At 44.6% G+C, this 19896-nt stretch overlaps 1 protein-coding gene across 1 annotated transcript; it reads right to left on the minus strand.

Annotated features, from left to right (window-relative positions):
* Nucleotides 1-756: 756 nt before the first annotated feature.
* Nucleotides 757-18613, minus strand: LOC143619679 (uncharacterized). The gene is made up of 4 exons (XM_077091555.1): nucleotides 18545-18613; nucleotides 18276-18452; nucleotides 3700-4587; nucleotides 757-1095 (listed from the first exon to the last, which is right to left on the minus strand). The coding sequence occupies exons 1-4, from the start codon at nucleotides 18560-18562 to the stop codon at nucleotides 1063-1065; spliced, it is 1116 nt and encodes a 371-aa protein (XP_076947670.1). The 5' UTR covers nucleotides 18563-18613; the 3' UTR covers nucleotides 757-1062.
* Between the last annotated feature and the right edge of the window lie 1283 nt (nucleotides 18614-19896).

The raw sequence follows: 19896 nt of genomic DNA on the forward strand, positions 1-19896 counted from the left end.
AGAATCGGCAAGAAAAGATGTCGAGAGAGCTTTCGGTGTCTTAAAGGGTAGATGGTGCATACTTAGTCGACCGGTTCGTGCAATGAAAAAACCCATGATCTCTAGCATATTATATGCATGCATCATATTGCACAATATGCTAATAAAAGAAGACGGACGTGCAATTTCTCCAGATTGGGTGCCGGATCCTCCTACTCAAGTTCCCGTTCCTGAGAACGTGCAATTAGACTTGCGGAACGAAGATATTCACCATCGGTTGAGATATGATCTAGTTGAACTTGTAGGTTCTTTAGGTTTGGAATTTCCGAATTCGGACGAGGAGTAGATTGTTTAATGTAACTTTTTTTTTTAATTTACTATTGTTTTTAATTTTTAAGTTGTAAAAAAATTCTATCACACCACACCACCACCCCCACCAAAATTCCATCACTAGTGATGGAAAGTGGTGGGGTGAGGTGGCACACTTGTATTGGTGGGAGCAAGTGATGGTTTTTAAACCACCCGCTTAACTATTAATTTAACCGTGATATATAACCTCTTTCCTTCTCCCACTACGTCTTACATGAGTTATATACAGCTATACAAGTGCCAATAAAGTTCTTACTTAATAGTCCTAAGCATGTCAAGTGACACATGATCTTGGTATTATTATGCATGATTAATAACAAAACGGTTAAACTTATAGTTAATGACATGGTATTCTGTATGCAATTATATGTGCATGAAAGAATCACAATGTCATTTAACAAGTTTTAACAGTTTTGCCATCTCAATATCAACAAGATAACCACATTTTCGCTGGATATGCTCAACTATAGAATGAAATAAGATACCTTTACGTTCCATTTTGAACAAGATAATATGATTGAACTATTGCATCCAAAATCCTGCAAAAACTTTCATGGTTTATAAAACTACCTAAAAGTTCAAAGCCAAAAATTCTGAGCAGTAACGAACGCTGCATAAACTACAGTTGTACACGAGCCAGTAAAGTTTTAAGCTTTCCATAAATGTAATATCGCCACCCTTGAAAACTATTGTTCATTTCTTCCTTGCGATTCATCACCAACATTTTTTATCTGATAAAGATATAAGCTGCATAAAAAAGTTCAAAAGTATTATTTCCTTTTAATGCAAGATCCATCAATCAAATAAATATAAGGCTTTGGGCCAATTAATAAAACGTGGATCATTAACCTTCTGACCGAATAACGTAATCCTATGTGTTCTTTATTTTGATATATTTTTTTTACTTTTTTGTTGCCTTGTTCTTGTGTGTTTGTGTGATCATGTATCCATAAGTGACTACTGTTACGATCATTAATTCTTAACCTAACCTGTACACAGTACACACAAACTCCAGTCTTGTGTTCTTCAGTAGCAATCTCTAGGTCTTCTTCAATAATACAAGATCTGAAACACACATTCCATATGCCTAAGTGATAGGAAGTTCATAAATCATCTGTCAACTATTTCGGCTGCAAATGCAATATTTAATCTTGTGAGCTAGATATATTAATTTTCCTACTGGCTACTATTTTGTGTTATCCTCCTTTGCTAGAAAATTTCCATCCATTTGGACTATTCTTGGTTGGAATGTCAAGTGTAACACCCAAAATCGAACTTATTATGACGCTTTATCTTATCTGAATTAAGTATGTATTAGGTATTTAGGTCATAGGTTGTATAAATAGTAACAAATGGAGGTTATCTAAATTAAGGAATGGAAGGAGTGTAATAATTTAATAATATCAAGGGTAAAAAGGGGAAATAAATGTATTTTAGGTCTACAAGGCAAACTCCAAATATGTTCTCTATATAAATAAAGCAAAAATAGAAATTTCTAAGAAAATGAGGGTGTTGTTGGCTATAAACAAGAGCAGAAAATATTTCTGCTTGATCTCCTTTTCTATTGTATGTGAACCAAAGTGGTAGCAATGTGAAAGAAGCAGGCGACACAAGATGTGATGTCAGTCCTAAAGTTATCTGATAGAAATTGGTGATGACAAACCGTCTGCAGAGATAGAGATAATGAGATATGTATATAACAATTTATGCACTAATGTGCGCTCATCAGTACACCAGAATTAGATTCCAGCTGAGTTAGCAATTACACCAAGTAATTTGTTTCCACATTCAAGTACTTAGGATCGTTTGTACATAGCGATGGGGACATAACCAGTGACCAACCTGTCTAGGAGGCTGATGTAGGTGGAAAGCAGCCACAAGAGTATTGTGCAACAGAATATTCCCTAGTAAGTTAAAGGAGAAAGAGTTTATAAGGGTTGCGGTTGGACCGGATCCGGATAAGAAATGAGGTTTTTCGGGGAGAAGAAGGGGTGGCTAGTATATTAGATAAGATAAAAGATAGAAGATTGAGATAGTTTGGACATGTAAAGAGGAGACAGACAACAGCGTCGGTTAGATCAGTGGAAACACTCACTATAGAAGAGGGGGGGGGGGGGGGGGGAACTGACTTGAGATGAACTTATTAGGCAACATTTGTTAGCCTTGCACCTCTTTGAGGAAGTAGTCAAGGATAGGACTTCATAGAGCCGTAAGATTAAGGTTAAGGACTTTTAGGGGTAGCTTTGTCTTAGGGACCTTGCTTACCGGTGGTCTTTGCATGTTACCTTCATCTTGTCTACGTGTCTCTATGATGTTTCATCTATACTTTCATACTTTTCACCATTTTCTGTCATTGGTAAGTAGCTTACCAATACTACACTTTCAGTTCTTTTTTTTTCTCTCGATGTTTAGTTCCATGTGAAGAACTCTATGTTTCTAATATTCCTTTCATATCCAAATACGGTTTTCGAGTTGGGGTCTCCCAGGAAGTAGTCTATCTATCCTTTGTGAATAGTGTTAAAGTTAGGGTTCGCCTACATCCCACCCTCCACTACCCTACCAAAAGCTTTGCTATTGTTGAACTAAGAGCAGAGTAGTCTGCCTAGTCACTAATCTGGCTTTGAATCGACTTACACTTCTATCAACACTGTACATGGCAAAAATAGTCCATCAGCAACCCACTATTTTCTGGCAGGTATTATTTGCTAGGCCTGGTGTCATTACAGCTAGAGCCCATTCTTTTGAATGACTGCCTTCTGCACATTTCTTGGGACTCGTATTTCTGATTAATGAAGTAACAAATGATATATACCTATACCTCTAGAAGACGATTTGCTATAATATACAAAATTCTTTATCATGTACCTTGTCATAGTACAACCAGTATTTCCGAGTTGAGGGGGAAGGTTTCAGATTACCTATAGACAACTACATTGGTCTAAGTGTACGCCTTTTGATCTTATTTATGATATCAAAAAAAAAAAAAAAAAAAACATTTATTCATGCATCTTCAGTTAAATACACATATGAACCTGAAGAGACCCATGCTATCAAACTATCAACTAGAAGATAACAATGCATGCAGAACTTAGTCATAACTTAGAAGGCATTATCACTGATTTATTATATAAAACAATGCTAGTATTTAACCAATGAGTAGGGCCCACTACCGCTCCTAACCAAACTCTTAAAAGACAAATTCTGTTTTTGTTACGTTGTTTATAAAAAAAAAATACTTGACAAGTTTGAATTTACAATCATGTTCTAGGAAGAATATAACTTAAGGTTGTTCATATAAAATGCCAAGGATAAAAATAAATCAAATATACATTCTTAGAATAAACAACCAACCTGGTGAGCAACTTGTTCAAGGTGTATCTTTTCTGGAGTTGATTCTCCAATCAAGTTCCCCTTCGCGGACCCTGCATGGGCCGTTTGGATCTCATGGCTCCTTTCATTTGAATCACTTCCACTAATCAGAACCCCTCGTTTTCTTTTTCTTGTGTACTTGATCACTCCATCAGTCAAAGATTGACTTTGAGCCTCATCGGTCACACAAACCTTTGACTCTGCACTCGTTAATGGCAGGTCAACCTTGTCCTTTTCTTGTCTCACAGGCATAATTTCCTCTCCACTTGTGCTTTGACTCTTGCATAATCTTACCAAGTTTTCATCAACGGGTATATCTTTTGTATGTTTGACCAAATCCGGAGAAGTCAAACATGAATCATCAGCTGCTACATCTATCTCCTTCACTTCATCTTTTTCAATCAACTTCAGGTTGACGTTTTTGTTTTTGTCATTTGTTTCAACAGAAAATGGTGATTTGTTATCGCGTGTGGTTCGTTCACACGCACAGATTCTTTGAGTACATCCGTTTTTATACAGCTCGGTTTCTTTGCTTCTTGATATTATAGAAGGTAAATCCCCGTTATCGAATAAAGATTTCTTTAAGGGTAATAAAGAGTTAAAGAAACTCTGGCTTTTGTTTCTCTGATTTATATATGAATTCGGTTGTACTTTTGCGGGAGGGAATGTGATGGGTTCATGGGCCGGTGCATTGTCTACTTGTACATTATGCTTTACTTCTTTGATTTGAGAAAACTTCTGAAGTTCTGCTTGAACTCCTCCTAATTCCTCCCTGAGGTCTTTCACTATGTCTTCAGCTTCTTGAAGTTGTGCTTCGAGCTCTGCAATTTTCTTTTCTTGGGTGCAGGATGCCGCTGCTGCTTCACTGATCTGCAAATTGTCAAACGAATAAATGTCATTTTTAACTGTGAAATCAACAAATAGTAACGCATACCTTAATATTCCTGAATCGCATATGAGTGGTATGTGCTTGTTTTAGTAAGTTTCTTTCTACTTTAGAGCAAATCATTAGAAATCATATATAGAAATGGACATGCAAATACGAAAACCATATCCCAGTCATTATGTATGGAATCAAAATTAATAGTAATATAAGATTTTTAAACATTTCGTCACGTATTAACTTCCATAAGTAAGTTTTAAGAAGCAATGTGCGTGAAGCAGCTCAAAAATAATCATCCCGCAGGGTGCACACTCAAACATGATAAATCCACTCATCATATCTCTACAGATGGTTATTTGGTCATACCACTATAAGATAATTTCAGTCACAACTAAAAGGAGATGTTTAATTCATATGCGTCACAGAACAAAGAGCATATAAACCTAATAACCTATCGAAACATATAAACTTCATCTCTAGCATGAATTGCAGACCCAAACCATTAAAGTACATCTTATAAGCTACAACCTGGTATACTCATAACAACAATGTCAAAGACCACATACACAAACATCACTGGAGTAACCGATTAATCAGTCATTCACTTCCGTATAATAATCATTGGTCTCCAAAATGCATCACATTAATCAACTAACCAAGTGAAGAGGTAGGTCCCAGCAGAGCCCAGTTGGACCCGCAAGACTCACCTTGAAGAGGGACGTCTGCGCAAGGACCAACTGGTTCCGCAGGACCCACCATGCTCAGAGATGAAGACCTTACGCGCAGTACGCCAGCTGTTCCCGCAGGAAAAGCCTCCCAATGGTGAAGTACCCCGCCTGTCCCCGCAGTTGCGGATACAAGCCATCAGGGAAGGCTACCCGCACCAATAGCAAGGCTACACGCACAAGGCACTCAATAATTCAGTGTCACCTGAAGGAATGAGCAAGGCGGGAATACTCCCGCCCAAATGAGCCAGTCCGTATGCTTCTGGAAGATCTTTTGTACTATACCTGCCAAGGTATGGACAAAATAGACAAGATCTGACCAAAGCAGCCCATGAACCAATCACAGGGTGACAGCTCACCGACAAACAGTACGAGGAGCATGCCCTAGTACTGTTTGTCACTATTAGCCGCTGCCTACTCACCAACCCTTGTCGTGGCACGCACATAGCCTGCATTTGGTGGAAAAGGAATAGTACACAGCCGGCCTGGTCACTATCAGCCGCTGCCTACCCACCAACCAGCATGGCACGTGCGTAGCCTGTAGTTGGTAGAACAGGAATATTATACAGCTGGCTGTACCTGCTTGGAAACCTACCTTCGGCTATAAATACTCCAACACCTTGGAACGGTAGGATTATCTGGTATTTTACCTTCACTAGCTATTTCTCTCAATATACACTTGTATTCAGAGCAATCTAGTCTGATTCTCACGCCGGAGGGTGGTCACAAGGAGGAACCCCCCCCCCCCTTCTCAGTGACGAGCTCACGGTGTCTGTTTTGCAGGTCATCTGAAGAACATCTTTCTTTGCCGGACCTAACCCTCGTGGGAAACATTACTTAACCCCCAGATTATCCGTAATCTGCCCGGGGTCGATCAGTGTTTCTTCATTGGCGCCATCCGTGCATAAAAGCTAGAACTAATTCAGTTTTTTCAAAACTTCTGAAAAAAATGGTTAACGTTACTCCGGTCCCAAGGCCAGTAAGTGACCAAGAAACCCCGGTAACCACAACCCCAGCTACTGGGGGGAACACCGGCGGTTACACAAATTTTACGAACACTACCCCGGTTACCCAAGCCGGGGCAAGTGCAGTAAACAATATTTCACTGGGGTTCATTGATGCCCAATTGGAGAAACAGACGAGGCTCCCTCGCCAAACACTCGATCAGGTTAAGGCGTGGGCCGAAGCACGTCAGAAGGAATTCCAAGCTGAGTTGGATGAACGCTTGCGTTCACTCCAACAGGCTGATGAGTTCGGGAGCACTCGACAACAGCTCAACATGAACAGTGAGTGCGAGTATTCGGACGATGATCGGGAGGAATCCGACGCTGACGCGAACCCTCGCCATAGGGCGAAAGGGAAGCGTAAAGAAACGGACTTCCAACTAAGAAGGAATTTCGGAGAAACCTTCAAACCAAGGAACGCGGGGGGAAACCCACGCGACTTCTCCAGAACCTTTAGACCAACTGCTGCAAATGCGGGAATATCCAAGTTTGCAAGGGACATTGCGGAAGCAATCGCCCCGAGAAGTGCCAAACAGATGTCCAACATCGGCACTTATGATGGTCTATCCGACCCAGACGATCACTTGAACAGATTCATAGCGGGGGCAACCGTCAGTAACTGGACGGAACCCACGTGGTGTTATATGTTCCAGATGACGTTGGTTGGAGCGGCCAGGGCGTGGTTTGATCGTTTACCGGTCAACCACATCTATGATTGGGCGGACTTTCAACACAAGTTCAGCCAACACTTCAGTCAACAGAGGAAATATACTGAAGAGCAGTGGACGATCCTCAACTGCGTGAGAGAGGAAGATGAATCTTTACTAGATTTCATCACTCGCTTCAACTCCAAAAAGCTGAGTCTGGGCAACATAAGCGAAGATCTTGTTCGCGCCGCTTTCATCCAGGGCGCCGAATACCCAGAGCTTATCCGCACGTTGACGGGTAAGGACGGCATGCCATCCACATGGGATGCCATCATGACGGCGGCCAAGCGCTTTGCCGAGACGGAGAAGCAACTGGGTAGGGACCTTCCCCAGAGTACACATCTCTACACGCAGAGGACCAGAGAAAACAATGTTCGGATCGCCCGGCAGAACAAAAAGAGGAAGCTAGGTATTTGGCAGTCAAGGGTAAACTTTGACACCTCATCCAGCTCTCGCCCTCTTGTTGGCGGAAAGGATAACACGCACCCTTCAAGCCGAAAACACCGGTGGACACCACTCACCAAAAGCGTCACGGAGATATTTGCCACCGAAAAACTCCCATGGCCAAAAGCTCCAATGATCCGGCAACGACCTAATGCGGATCAGAGCAAATCCTGTGACTTCCACGGGACAAAGGGTCACAGTACCGAGGAGTGTACATCCTTGAAGGATATTGTTGAAACATTCGTCAAGGATGGAAGACTTGCACACCTTGTGGCATCAATCAAGAATGGAGGAAGGAATGATGACCGGTACAAAGGCAACGGACGAAAGCCCGTTGACATCAGCATCCACATGGTTCATGGCAACATCAGAGGAAGAAAAAGACGAACGGCAGAACCATGCGAATGGAAGGAAGCTGAGGTGCGCTTCCCGCGAGTGCCAGGAGGACCCAGCAAGGAAGGCCCTATCGTCATCAAAAGCCAGCTGGGGCATTACATAACTTCCCGCACTCTTGCTGACAACGGCGCCTCGTCAACGGTTATGTACAGGCAGTTCTTCGACAAGCTAGACGACGAAGACAAAGAACGCCTGGAAACGGTTTACGCCTCAATGGAAGGGTTCGACGGCAGCACAAACACACCCCTGGGTATCCTATCTTTCCCCGTCATTCTCACAGACGGAAAATACTCCCGCACAGAAGACGTGGACTTCGTCGTAATGAGGAAGCCACATCACACATACGACATTCTCTTCGGGAGAGACGGGATGGCAAGATTCAACGCCGTGGTATCTTCAGTCCATGGCATGATGGGATGGCCAACTGCTGAGGGTGTAGCGATGATCACCGGCATCCCCCAGGTATGCATCGCATCCGTCTCATCTAAACCCAAACCAAAGATGGCTAAACCAACCATCACCGAACCAGAAAAATGGGCCCTTAATGGCAAATACCCTGACCAGGCTGTTACAATTGGCCCAACAATCGCTGATCCTACGCGCACCTTACTCAAACGCTTACTACAGCGAAACGCTGACATCTTCGCGTGGACACCAGCTGACATGACCGGTGTACCTCGGAGTAAAGCAGAGCATAAGCTCAAGTGTGACCCGGCTTTTACGCCAGTCATACAAAAGCGCAGAGTAATGGGGGCGGAACAGGCTAACGCGTGTAGAACCCAAGTCAAGGAACTCCTTGACACGGGCATCATACGCGTTAGTAAATATCAAACATGGGTTGCAAATCCCGTTATGGTACCGAAGGCTAACAGACAATGGCGCATGTGTATAGATTTCAAAGATTTAAACAAAGCATGCCCCAAAGATTGTTACCCGTTACCCGAAATTGACCTCAAAGTGGATTCATTAGCACCGTTTCGCCTTAAATGCTTCCTTGACGCATATAAGGGGTATCATCAAATCCACATGGCGCTAGATGATCAGGACAAAACCGCATTTCGGACGCCCGGTGGCACATTTTGTTATCAAATGATGCCATTCGGACTTAAGAATGCAGGGTCCACATATCAACGCCTGATGGACAAAGAGTTTCATGCCCAAATTGGGAGAAACTTGGAAGTCTACATGGATGATTTGGTCATCAAAAGCCCTGAGCCAGAAGCGATGTTGAAAGACATCGAAGAAACTTTCAACACGCTCAGAAAGATAAACATGAAGCTCAACCCGAGCAAGTGTTCCTTTGGGATGGAAGAAGGGAAGTTCTTGGGAGTCATTGTTACTAAAGATGGCTTCAGAGCGAACCCTGAAAAGGTCGAAGCCATTTTCAAAATGGAATCACCTACTACCATCAAGCAAGCCCAGACACTGAATGGACGCCTAGTCGCACTTAACCGCTTTTTGTCAAACCATGCGGATAGGTCGTTCCCATTCGTGTCAACATTAAGAAACTGTTTAAAGAAAATGCACTTCCGCTGGACACCAGAAGCGGAAGCAGCTTTTCAGGAAATTCGGTCACGCTTGATCGAACTCCCAACGCTCACAGCACCAGAAGCGGGGGATGAATTAATCATATATCTTTCTGCCACAGAGAGAGCAACCGGGGCAGTCCTGCTAGTAGAACGGAAAGGTATCCAGATGCCTATTTACTATGTTAGCCGTGTCCTAACAGACGTAGAAACCCGGTACTCCACCCTGGAAAAATTAGTCTTAGCACTTGTACAAGCTTCACGCAGACTAAGACGATATTTCCAGGGTCACCTAATCACCATTCTCACCAACTTCAAACTCGCAAACGTTCTAGGCAAACCCGAACTATCGGGACGTCTAGCCAAATGGGCAATCGAGTTTGGGGAATATGCGATAAAGTACAAGCCAAGACCAGCTATGAAAGGCCAGGTCCTGGCCGACTTTATTGCAGAAGTCCCCGCTTCGCGGGAGAAAGAGTGCCAGGAGGAGGCTCAACCCTCCCCAGCACAGGACATCAATGATGTCTGGCGACTCTACACTGATGGAGCAGCCAGCAACGAGGGTTCAGGCGCAGGGTTGAAATTAACCAACCCAGCAGGCCAAGAATACACTTACGCTATTCGGCTGGATTTTCCAAGTACGAATAACGAAGCCGAGTATGAAGCATTCTTGGCAGGGCTGAGAATTGCGCGTAAAATGGGAGTGAAAAACTTGGAAGCCCACGTGGATTCCATGTTAGTAGCCAACCAGATAAACGGAACGTACACGGCCGTGAAGGATATAATGGCCCTGTACCTCGCACAGGCAAAAACCCTTATGCGCGATTTTAATGATTGTAAAGTCATACACGTCAAGCGTAGCGAAAACAAATCTGCGGATGCGTTAAGCAAGCTTGCATCATTAGCCTTCACCCATTTGGGAAAGGACATCCGCATTGAACTCCTTGAAGCACCATCAGTCCCGCACAAGAAAATTTGTGTCATCCAAACCGGTACAGAAACGTGGATGACACCAATAATAAATTACCTTGCAGCGGGTATACTACCAGAGTCAAAAACACAGGCAAGAAAAATACGTTGTAAAGCATTAAACTATCAACTCATCGATGACATCCTTTACAGACGTAACTTTCTTGGCCCACTCTTAAGATGCGTGGACAACCAAGATGCTGATTACCTCCTAAGGGAAGTACACGAAGGCATCTGTGGAGTACACGCAGGTCCACGCGCTGTTGTAGCTAAGCTAAACAACGCGGGATACTTTTGGCCGGGGATGCATACGGATGCGCTGGCATACATCAGAAAGTGTAGGTCTTGCCAGCTCTACGCACCCAACACGCATCGCCCGAAGAATGAACTTGTTCCAGTCACCCCTTCATGGCCATTTCAAAAGTGGGCCATCGATGTGACAGGCCCATTTCCTACAGCAGCAGGAAACGTTCAGTTCCTAGTGGTAGCCATCAACTACTTCACCAAGTGGATAGAAGCAAAACCCTTAGCCCAAACAACCGCAAAACATATTAAAAAGTTTATTTGGGAATTTATTATTTGTCGTTTTGGACTTCCACAGACTTTGGTGAGTGATAACGGCACCAACTTTGCTGACAAGAAGCTACAAAAGTGGCTAGAAGAACTTCAAATCACCCACACCTTTACCTCAGTGGCACACCCGCAAGGTAACGGTGAGGTGGAAAGAGCAAATAAAAGCATCGTCGAAGGCATAAAGAAAAGACTCCTGGAACACAGATCCGGTTGGGTAGACGAAGTTCCACACGTCCTTTGGGCAAACAGAACGCTGAAAAAGGCCAGTACGGGAGAAACCCCGTTCAGCCTCACTTATGGCACTGAAGCCATTGTCCCAGTCGAAATTGGTTTGCCCTCACCAAGGGTATTGATTCAGCCAGAAGACAATGATGCGGAAAGACGGTTCGACCTTATGCTAACCGAGGAACGCAGAGACTTAGCCGCAGCGCGTGAAGAAAACTACAAGCGACAAATGCAAAAGTACTACAACACGCGGGTAAAACTCTGCAACTTCAATGTAGGAGACTACTTATTGCGTAACAACGAGGCTTCAAACCAAGAGCGCCCAGGAAAACTGGCACCGGTCTGGGAAGGACCGTACATTATCAAAGAAGTTTTGGGAAAGGGCGCATACCGGCTTGAAAGGCTCGATGGCACACCCATCCCAAGAACATGGAATGGAGCTCAATTACGCAAATGTTACATGTAGATCAATTCCAAACTTGTAAAGAAAAGGCCTAGAGCCACTTCTAATGGAAATGATTCTCCTTTATCACATTGTGTTGATAGCCTTACCTTTATACTTATGAACTTCCCACGCTGATATGTCGGTATTCACCGCATAAATGTGGGAAGAAGTGAGTCGTTGCGTGTGGAAGGCGGCAAAACCCGCATAAACACATAAAACGGTAAAAATTTCTAAGGAAAACCTTCACGCAGGTCAGCTATAGGTAAAGTTTGGTCATCCCAATAAATGAAAGTGACGGTCCTACCCGCACAATCATGATATAGGAAACTGAACATTGACCTATTGGCAACCGCGCGTCGAAAGGTTAACTTATTCAAAACACTTAGAAAATTTCAAAGGAAAAGATGAGGAAAACTTCCACGCAGGTCAGATATAGGCAAAGTTTAGCCATCCTACTAAGTGAAAGTGACGGTCTTGTCCGCACAATCACGAAAGAGGAAGCAAAACTTTTAACTTATTATCAGCCACGTTGAAAAGTTAACTTATCTAAGTACTAAAGAAATTGCTAAGTTAAATCAAAATATGCGTGAAATAAACAAGGCAAGGCATTAGCAAATAATCTTTATTCCATCGAAATTCAAATATTACAAAGATTGTTGGGTACATACCCGCATACAAAAGAAGCTATACAAAAATAAAATCTACTCTAATGGTGGAAAGGGATCTAAAGGATCAAGCTTCAGGACCACTTCCACTTGGACCCGCACCATCAGTAGAATGTGGCGGTTCAAGGAAAGCTTTAAGGATAGCTAGCCCATCATCAGCAGCAGCAATCTCGTTCACCTTCTCCACCACCGGATGCGGGAAGGCAGCATACTGATTCACTGCTTGGTCATACGCAGCTTCAGTATCCACATTGTAAAGAGGGAAGTTGGAAGGCGGGATGCCTTGTTCAACAAACCCTAGACCAAGCAGGAAGCCAGCCTTTTCCCCATCCTCATGAGAAGCGTTGAGGGCTGCGCTCATCGCATCGTCATATGATGTATTCGTGAACACCCGATGCACAACCTACAAAACAGAAGTTAAACTCAGAGTAAGGAAAAGCGTAAGGAAGTTAGACGTTAGGAAGCTGCGCATACCTGCGACAACGCTTCTCGAAGAAGCCATTCCTTGGCAACCAGAGCCTCCTGGAGGGCAGCTTGAGCTTCATTACGGGCGCGTTCGGCTTCGTTCTTTGTGAGGTTGGCAAGCAACACATCTTTGGCTGCAGCCTCTTCGACGCCCTTTAGCTTACGCTCAGTGTGGTCAAGCACCCCCCTCTGGTCCAAGATCTCCTGGAGCTTCTTGGCATCTTCCATGGCCAAGGCATCATGAGCCTGCTGGAGCCTTTCTAATTTGGCTTTAAGTTCCTCATTTTCGATGCGTAGAGGCTCAGCAACAGCTTCAGCCTTGGTGACCCTCTCGGTTGCGTTCCATGCAGTTTCCTTGGCCAGCCGAAGCTGTTCGTTAACAGCTTGGGCAGCCTTTGAACGGGCCTCAAGCCGGGCCTGAACTTCAACCTCGAGGGCCTTGATGGCCTTCTCCTTTTCCGCAGCAACGGCGGCAAGCTTCGCATTCTCCTCCCGGATAGCCCGCGCCTGAGCCACTTCCAGGTTACGAGCTGCCTTTAACTTGTCGTTTTCACGACAAAGCAGCTCGACGCGCGGCTGCATCCGGGCAACGAGAATCCGAAGCTCGTTGGACAGCCTACCCTCCTGGTAGCTGGCCATGGCTTCCCCCAGCGCACCAGCAGGGGCGGCATGACGTGTCCACTCGACACAATCCTCAGCCGTCCGGAGGGTCGTTCCCCGGCGGATACTCCACCGAGGAGCGTACACCTCGTTGGAGTCACGAACTGCAATAAAGCAAAAAAGAGTTAGCAAAGAAATGATATAAGGAATATAGGCCAAATTAACCCTACGCACCTGTAGGGTCGACAACAGGCCGATAGCCACCAAACCCATCACCTGAACCTAAGGGATATCCATCCAAAAGGTCGGGGAGATGGGAAGGAGGCAAGGATTGGCTAGACGCCCCAACCCCGTGCATACCTGAAGGACCGGCCGTAGTCGCCGGCGCCGGAGGAGGCGTGGTGGAGGCTGCTGCGGCGGAAACCAACGGAGGTGAACTCACCGGAGGTGAACTCACAACTGTGGCCGCGGCTGCGGAAGGATCCACAGAAACATTCACCGCCGGCCCAGTGAAGGAATCAGTGAATATGGCACTGACAGCCGGCGGAGATGTCGTCACAGTTGGAACAGTTGGCTCAACTGAGTGAGCAACTGAACCAACTGAAGCAGGCGCAGTCGCCTGGGTCATCGCCTCAGGTAGGTTGACCAAGCCTACCGTCATGGGTCCGGAGGTGCTCCTCCCCGCTCCACCCTGGAATGCGGTAGCATCCACGCCTGCACAAAGAAGATATATAACTATAATGGCGGAAAGATATGAAATTAAAAGTAAAGGAAGTTTGTACTTACGGGTCCTTTTGAGCTTAAAGGTGCGAACGGGCGGGGACGAACCCGATGGAGCCGGCCTCTTCACACCGGTCACCGTCGTCGTCCTGGGCTGCTCGGAGGTGACAGTCGTCTCAGCCTCCGGAGCAGTGGTCTCAACACCACCTGGGTTCCCCGCCGCCTCTTCGCTTTCGGTCTCCGAGTCAGACTGATTCACCGGATCGGCAGTAGAGGCAACCTTCGCCTTCCCTTTCCCGCCGCTGCCTTCTTCTTCCTCGCCAATAAAGGACCATCTGCGGATTCCTCTACAGAAGATGACAAAATTAGAGGAATTCCCGCAGAGGTTTGAGCATTGAGAGGGCGAGGGTCAAAAAGTTCTTTACCTGGCCGCCTGGCGCTCAGGATCTCGTGGCGTGGCGGGTAGACCTCTACGAACCGATCCGCCGTTTGCTCAAGGATGGGCAACTCGTTCTCATCTAGAGCACGAGTACCCATCCGAGCGGGACCATCACTCTCTCGCGGCTGCAGGAGAGACTTAAATTAAAGGATGGGCAAGTCGTTTCCCTCTGTAATTAAAAAGAAAAAACGGTTAGAACAAAAATCTTAAATTAACGGATAATATGAAGCATACCGTAAGGGACAGAGTTCAAACCGTATTCAAAGACGATGGGAATCTGTGACGCCTCCTTCCACACCCGGCTCATCCCGAGCATCACCATCCCGGACTCCGCAAAGCGGTAAACCGGAGACTGGATCCGGGAAACCTTGGAGAACCATTCCGCCTCCTGGTAGTTGGAGGCGTGAAGGGCGGGGAGTGCTCTCCCATTCTTAAACGTCATCGCAAGGGGGACGACGCGAGCGGAGATATAGAAAAACTCCCGCTTCCACGACCGAAGACTGCGCTCGGTAGCGCAGATCTTCAAACCCTTGATCCGATTGACCAAGGTGTACCACCCCTGGATGCACCTCCAGGAGTAGAAGGTCATCAACCGATCAACGTGGGGCTCCACACCCAGAATGAGGCACACCCACTCAAAGTGGCGGATCTTGGCGATCGCCATCGGGTGTACCTCCGTCAGATGCACACCGTGCCTCTCCAAGACACGGTATACAAACTTCGTCAATGGAAACCTAAGATTCCCATAAACGAAGAATGCAGCATACACCCCTATTTTGCCCTTGGGGGCATCGTACACCGTCTGGTGTGGCTCCGGAAACTCAGGCTCGAACGGCTCGAGCATGAACTTCCGGACGATGTACCGATAGAGCTCGATGGGAAGAGCACATTGGCATTCGCCAGCAGTGCTCTTATCGTCCTTATCGGAAGTGGACGACGGATTCTCGACGAACACGTCAGACTCCTCGGCAGTAGCCTCAACATCATGGGAAGAAGACATTCTGGAAGGATGAAAGGCAACGATTTCAGAAAGAATATTCACCGGAAATCGCTTAAGGAGAAGATAGAAGTGAAAGTGTGGATTGCAAAGGACCCTCTCCCCCTATATATACTCATCGCAATGAATGCGATGAATTTAATGCGGAGGAGAGAGAAAAGAGCTGGTGCAATGAAACTATGACACGTGGAAAAAGCAAGCTGGCAACAGCTGTTGACGGAACGCGCGCCGTAAAATCCGCACCCACGCGCCCAAAAAATCGCGCCCACGCGCCTGAGAAAGCGTCTGGAATGACCATGTACTGTCACGTCGCCATAACTTCCTGCACGTCCTGACACTGTCAGAAGAAACCGTCGGACGACGTTTCAACAGTTTGGACTGTTCTTATCCTTTCACCAACTCTTCGAATTTCAAAAAGATTCAAAAAGATTCAAAAGTAAGCGGGACTACACCCATTACCTTGGCAACCAAGTAACTATAAGACAGGTGCGAGTACAGTGTCAAGACAAAACCCTTCACATACTTAGCACCGGCAGGGAATAGACGCCAAGAATACCTTGGAAGTAAGATTAACTATAAGACGAGTGCGGGTAAAGTGTCAAGGCGAAACCCTTCACATACTTGGCACTCGCAGGGAATTGAAACCAAGAAGGATCTTCTGGGCCATACTTGCGGAAAGGGAAATAACATCCCCGCATAGCGGGAACGTGAGAACTAGATTGTTTGAAGCTCCAGGATGGAATTGGTTCCTTTAACATAATTGATCACTATGTTTAAAACTACCAAAACCTCGTGGAGAATCTACAAGCGAAACTCAACGCTCCTGACTTGCGAGGAGGTTACACACCTACCCGCATCAGACCCAAAGATCAAGCAGAAAAGTCGGGAATTTCTGCGTGACATTAGGAAAACCGCGGGAAGAATCCCCACGGAAAACCTTAAAACTTCAAAAACCCTTTTCAAAACCTCTTGCTCAAGTCCAAAAGTTCACCTCACTTATTAACAATTCATGAGAAGAACATTGGACTGGGGGGACTTGAAGAGGTAGGTCCCAGCAGAGCCCAGTTGGACCCGCAAGACTCACCTTGAAGAGGGACGTCTGCGCAAGGACCAACTGGTTCCGCAGGACCCACCATGCTCAGAGATGAAGACCTTACGCGCAGTACGCCAGCTGTTCCCGCAGGAAAAGCCTCCCAATGGTGAAGTACCCCGCCTGTCCCCGCAGTTGCGGATACAAGCCATCAGGGAAGGCTACCCGCACCAATAGCAAGGCTACACGCACAAGGCACTCAATAATTCAGTGTCACCTGAAGGAATGAGCAAGGCGGGAATACTCCCGCCCAAATGAGCCAGTCCGTATGCTTCTGGAAGATCTTTTGTACTATACCTGCCAAGGTATGGACAAAATAGACAAGATCTGACCAAAGCAGCCCATGAACCAATCACAGGGTGACAGCTCACCGACAAACAGTACGAGGAGCATGCCCTAGTACTGTTTGTCACTATTAGCCGCTGCCTACTCACCAACCCTTGTCGTGGCACGCACATAGCCTGCAGTTGGTGGAAAAGGAATAGTACACAGCCGCCCTGGTCACTATCAGCCGCTGCCTACCCACCAACCAGCATGGCACGTGCGTAGCCCGTAGTTGGTAGAACAGGAATATTATACAGCTGGCTGTACCTGCTTGGAAACCTACATTCGGCTATAAATACTCCAACACCTTGGAACGGTAGGATTATCTGGTATTTTACCTTCACTAGCTATTTCTCTCAATATACACTTGTATTCAGAGCAATCTAGTCTGATTCTCACGCCGGAGGGTGGTCACAAGGAGGAACCCCCCCCCCCCTTCTCAGTGACGAGCTCACGGTGTCTGTTTTGCAGGTCATCTGAAGAACATCTTTCTTTGCCGGACCTAACCCTCGTGGGAAACATTACTTAACCCCCAGATTATCCGTAATCTGCCCGGGGTCGATCAGTGTTTCTTCACCAAGACTTAAAAACAAGAATCCAGGCCAAATATCAAAATTAAAACGCTAAACACAACAACCGAGCCTTTCTTAAATCATTAATACCCTACTACATATTTCTGAATCTCATATGAACTGTTTGTGCTTGTTTTAGTAGGTTTCTTCCTACTTTGGAGCAAATCATATATAAATTTGGATATCCGAATACGAAAACCATATCCCGGACATTGTAAATGGAATCAGAACTAATATTGAATTACAACTTGAAACGTTTCGTCACTTATCAACTTCCATAACTAAGTTTTAAGAAGCAACGCATACGAAGCAACTCAAACACAATCACGTGTCACTCCACATGGTTACAAAATCAAACATGCTCAATCCCGTCATCATGTCTCTACCAATGGTCATCACTATAAGACAGTCTCATCAATCACAACTAAAAAAACACACTTAATCACATATGGATCAAAACACATTGAGCATAGACCTATGAAACTAAATAATCCGTAGTCTCTAACATGATTCGCAAGCCCAAACCAATAAAACCACCTCTTATAAGCTGCATAACAACAATGTCAAACACCACATTCACCAGCATCATTTAAGTAACCGTATATTCGTTAATCATTAGTCTCCAAAAAGCCCCTCATTACCCTCAAATAACATCAGATCTTCAAGTAATAAAAGCAAGAATCCAGACCAAATACCAAAATCAAAACCCTAAACAACACAAAACCCGAACCTCTATTGAACCATTAATTGTCAAAATGCGAACGAAAGCATACATCTATAATTCCATACCTTGGAATCCATGGTGTGTTTGAGTCTCGTAAGCATCTGAATGGCGTCTTCTTTGGCGTGCTTAAGCTCGTACTCCAACCGAACAGCTTTCCGTTCGGACACCATAATCCTGGCCGCTGCTTCTTTCTCGGTGTTGAGTATAATATCCGCATACACCTTCTTCAAAGCCGTTAATTTCTAAAGAGGATGAAAATCGGTGAATAAAAACGAACAAAAAACGGTTAAATTAGTTGTAACAGTGGAATTGCCAAGTGGGTGTCGGATATTACCTCATCATCGGCGTCCATGGTTGAACAATCGGAGGAAATTGATTGGTTTAAGGTTTCGGTTGTTGCGTAAGCAGCAGCTGTCTGTTCTGTTCTGTTCTGTTCTGTTATTGTTATTGTTATGATGATTCCTTTATGAAACGATTACGAACTGAAACCTCTGTTGCCCTTGTTACGGTTTTGCCCCTGCTTTTTATTTTTTTTTCTGCACAATTTCGTTAAACCGATGATGACATCGTTGGACCGGTTTCAAACTTTCTGCATCATTCTGATGTTTGTCTTTTTTTCCAATGGGCGCGAGACACAGAGTGGTTTCTGATGACGTGGCATATAAGATGAAGGTCTGCTACTCCACGTGGTAAAAGAGTGTGTTTTTTTTTCTTTTCTTTTTTTTTTATTGACAATATGATCAAAACGATAATACCCAACTCATGAAGTAAAAGGAAGGTAATTAGGTAAATGAAGGGTAAATATGGTCTAATCCCACCCAACCCTTATGGACATGAGGTTTGTCTCACTATTTCTAGTTAAGGATGTGAAACTTGCTTAAGGTGTCGTCTCAAACACTTTAAAGAACTCATCATTATTGATAAGGTTTGTGCCACAATTCCTAACGGTACACAAGTGGCTTTGATACTATTTTATAACATCCTATTCCTCGTACTAACAATTATTAACCGCTTTGAATATAAGGAGCTCACGGATTTGATTTTTGTTGCATGATTGAAGAATTCTCAAGAGATTATATATCTTGGTACTACTCTCATTTGATGCACGCTTAAATGTGAAGTTTCTCCCACGTTGGTGATATTTAAAATTCAATATTCTTTATGTAACAACCATCTCTTATGTTCACAACCGATGTGAAATTTGCCTAGCGTGTTACACAAATTTTGTGAGTTTTGTTGGTAACAACACATTTAGGTAATGTAACAAATGTAAGTTTTGTGATTTTAAACGAACAATCAGATTTTAAACTAAAATTGTAGAAAATGAAATGCTAAAACTTGAAGGTGAGTTGTTAAAGATGAGCTACTAGATGAACGATAAACAAGAAGTTTTATAGATAATTAAATTTGTTAAGAAAATCAAGAATGTTGAATTAATACGAGAGATGGGTAAAACAACCTAATACTCATGTGCAAGACCCATGATGACCTTAACACTGTGTTCCCGAGTCTCATTAAAGAAAAAAAAGGAAAGGAAATGAAGAGAAAAGGGTAGAGTGTTGTGTTCCCAAGTTTCATTAAAGGAAGGAAAGGAAAAGAAACAAGTAAATGTGTGTTCCCGAGTTTCATTTAAGGAAAGAAAAGAAAGGAAAAAAAAAAGAAAAATAAGGTAAATAAAGGGTAAAA

This window comes from Bidens hawaiensis, unplaced genomic scaffold (genome assembly GCF_021521415.1).
Source record: "Bidens hawaiensis isolate Kalapana, Puna unplaced genomic scaffold, B.hawaiensis_p1.1 tig00002477_1, whole genome shotgun sequence".
In the NCBI taxonomy this organism is placed as follows: domain Eukaryota; kingdom Viridiplantae; phylum Streptophyta; class Magnoliopsida; order Asterales; family Asteraceae; genus Bidens; species Bidens hawaiensis.

Bases quoted from the DNA above. Each gene is read 5' to 3' on its own strand.
- LOC143619679 (XM_077091555.1), bottom strand. The intron at 4,588-18,275 runs GTATGGAATTAT...GACAATTTGCAG, and splicing joins AACACACCATGGATTCCAAG to ATCAGTGAAGCAGCAGCGGC. The intron at 1,096-3,699 runs GTTGGTTGTTTA...TTTTTTATGCAG, and splicing joins TTGAACAAGTTGCTCACCAG to CTTATATCTTTATCAGATAA.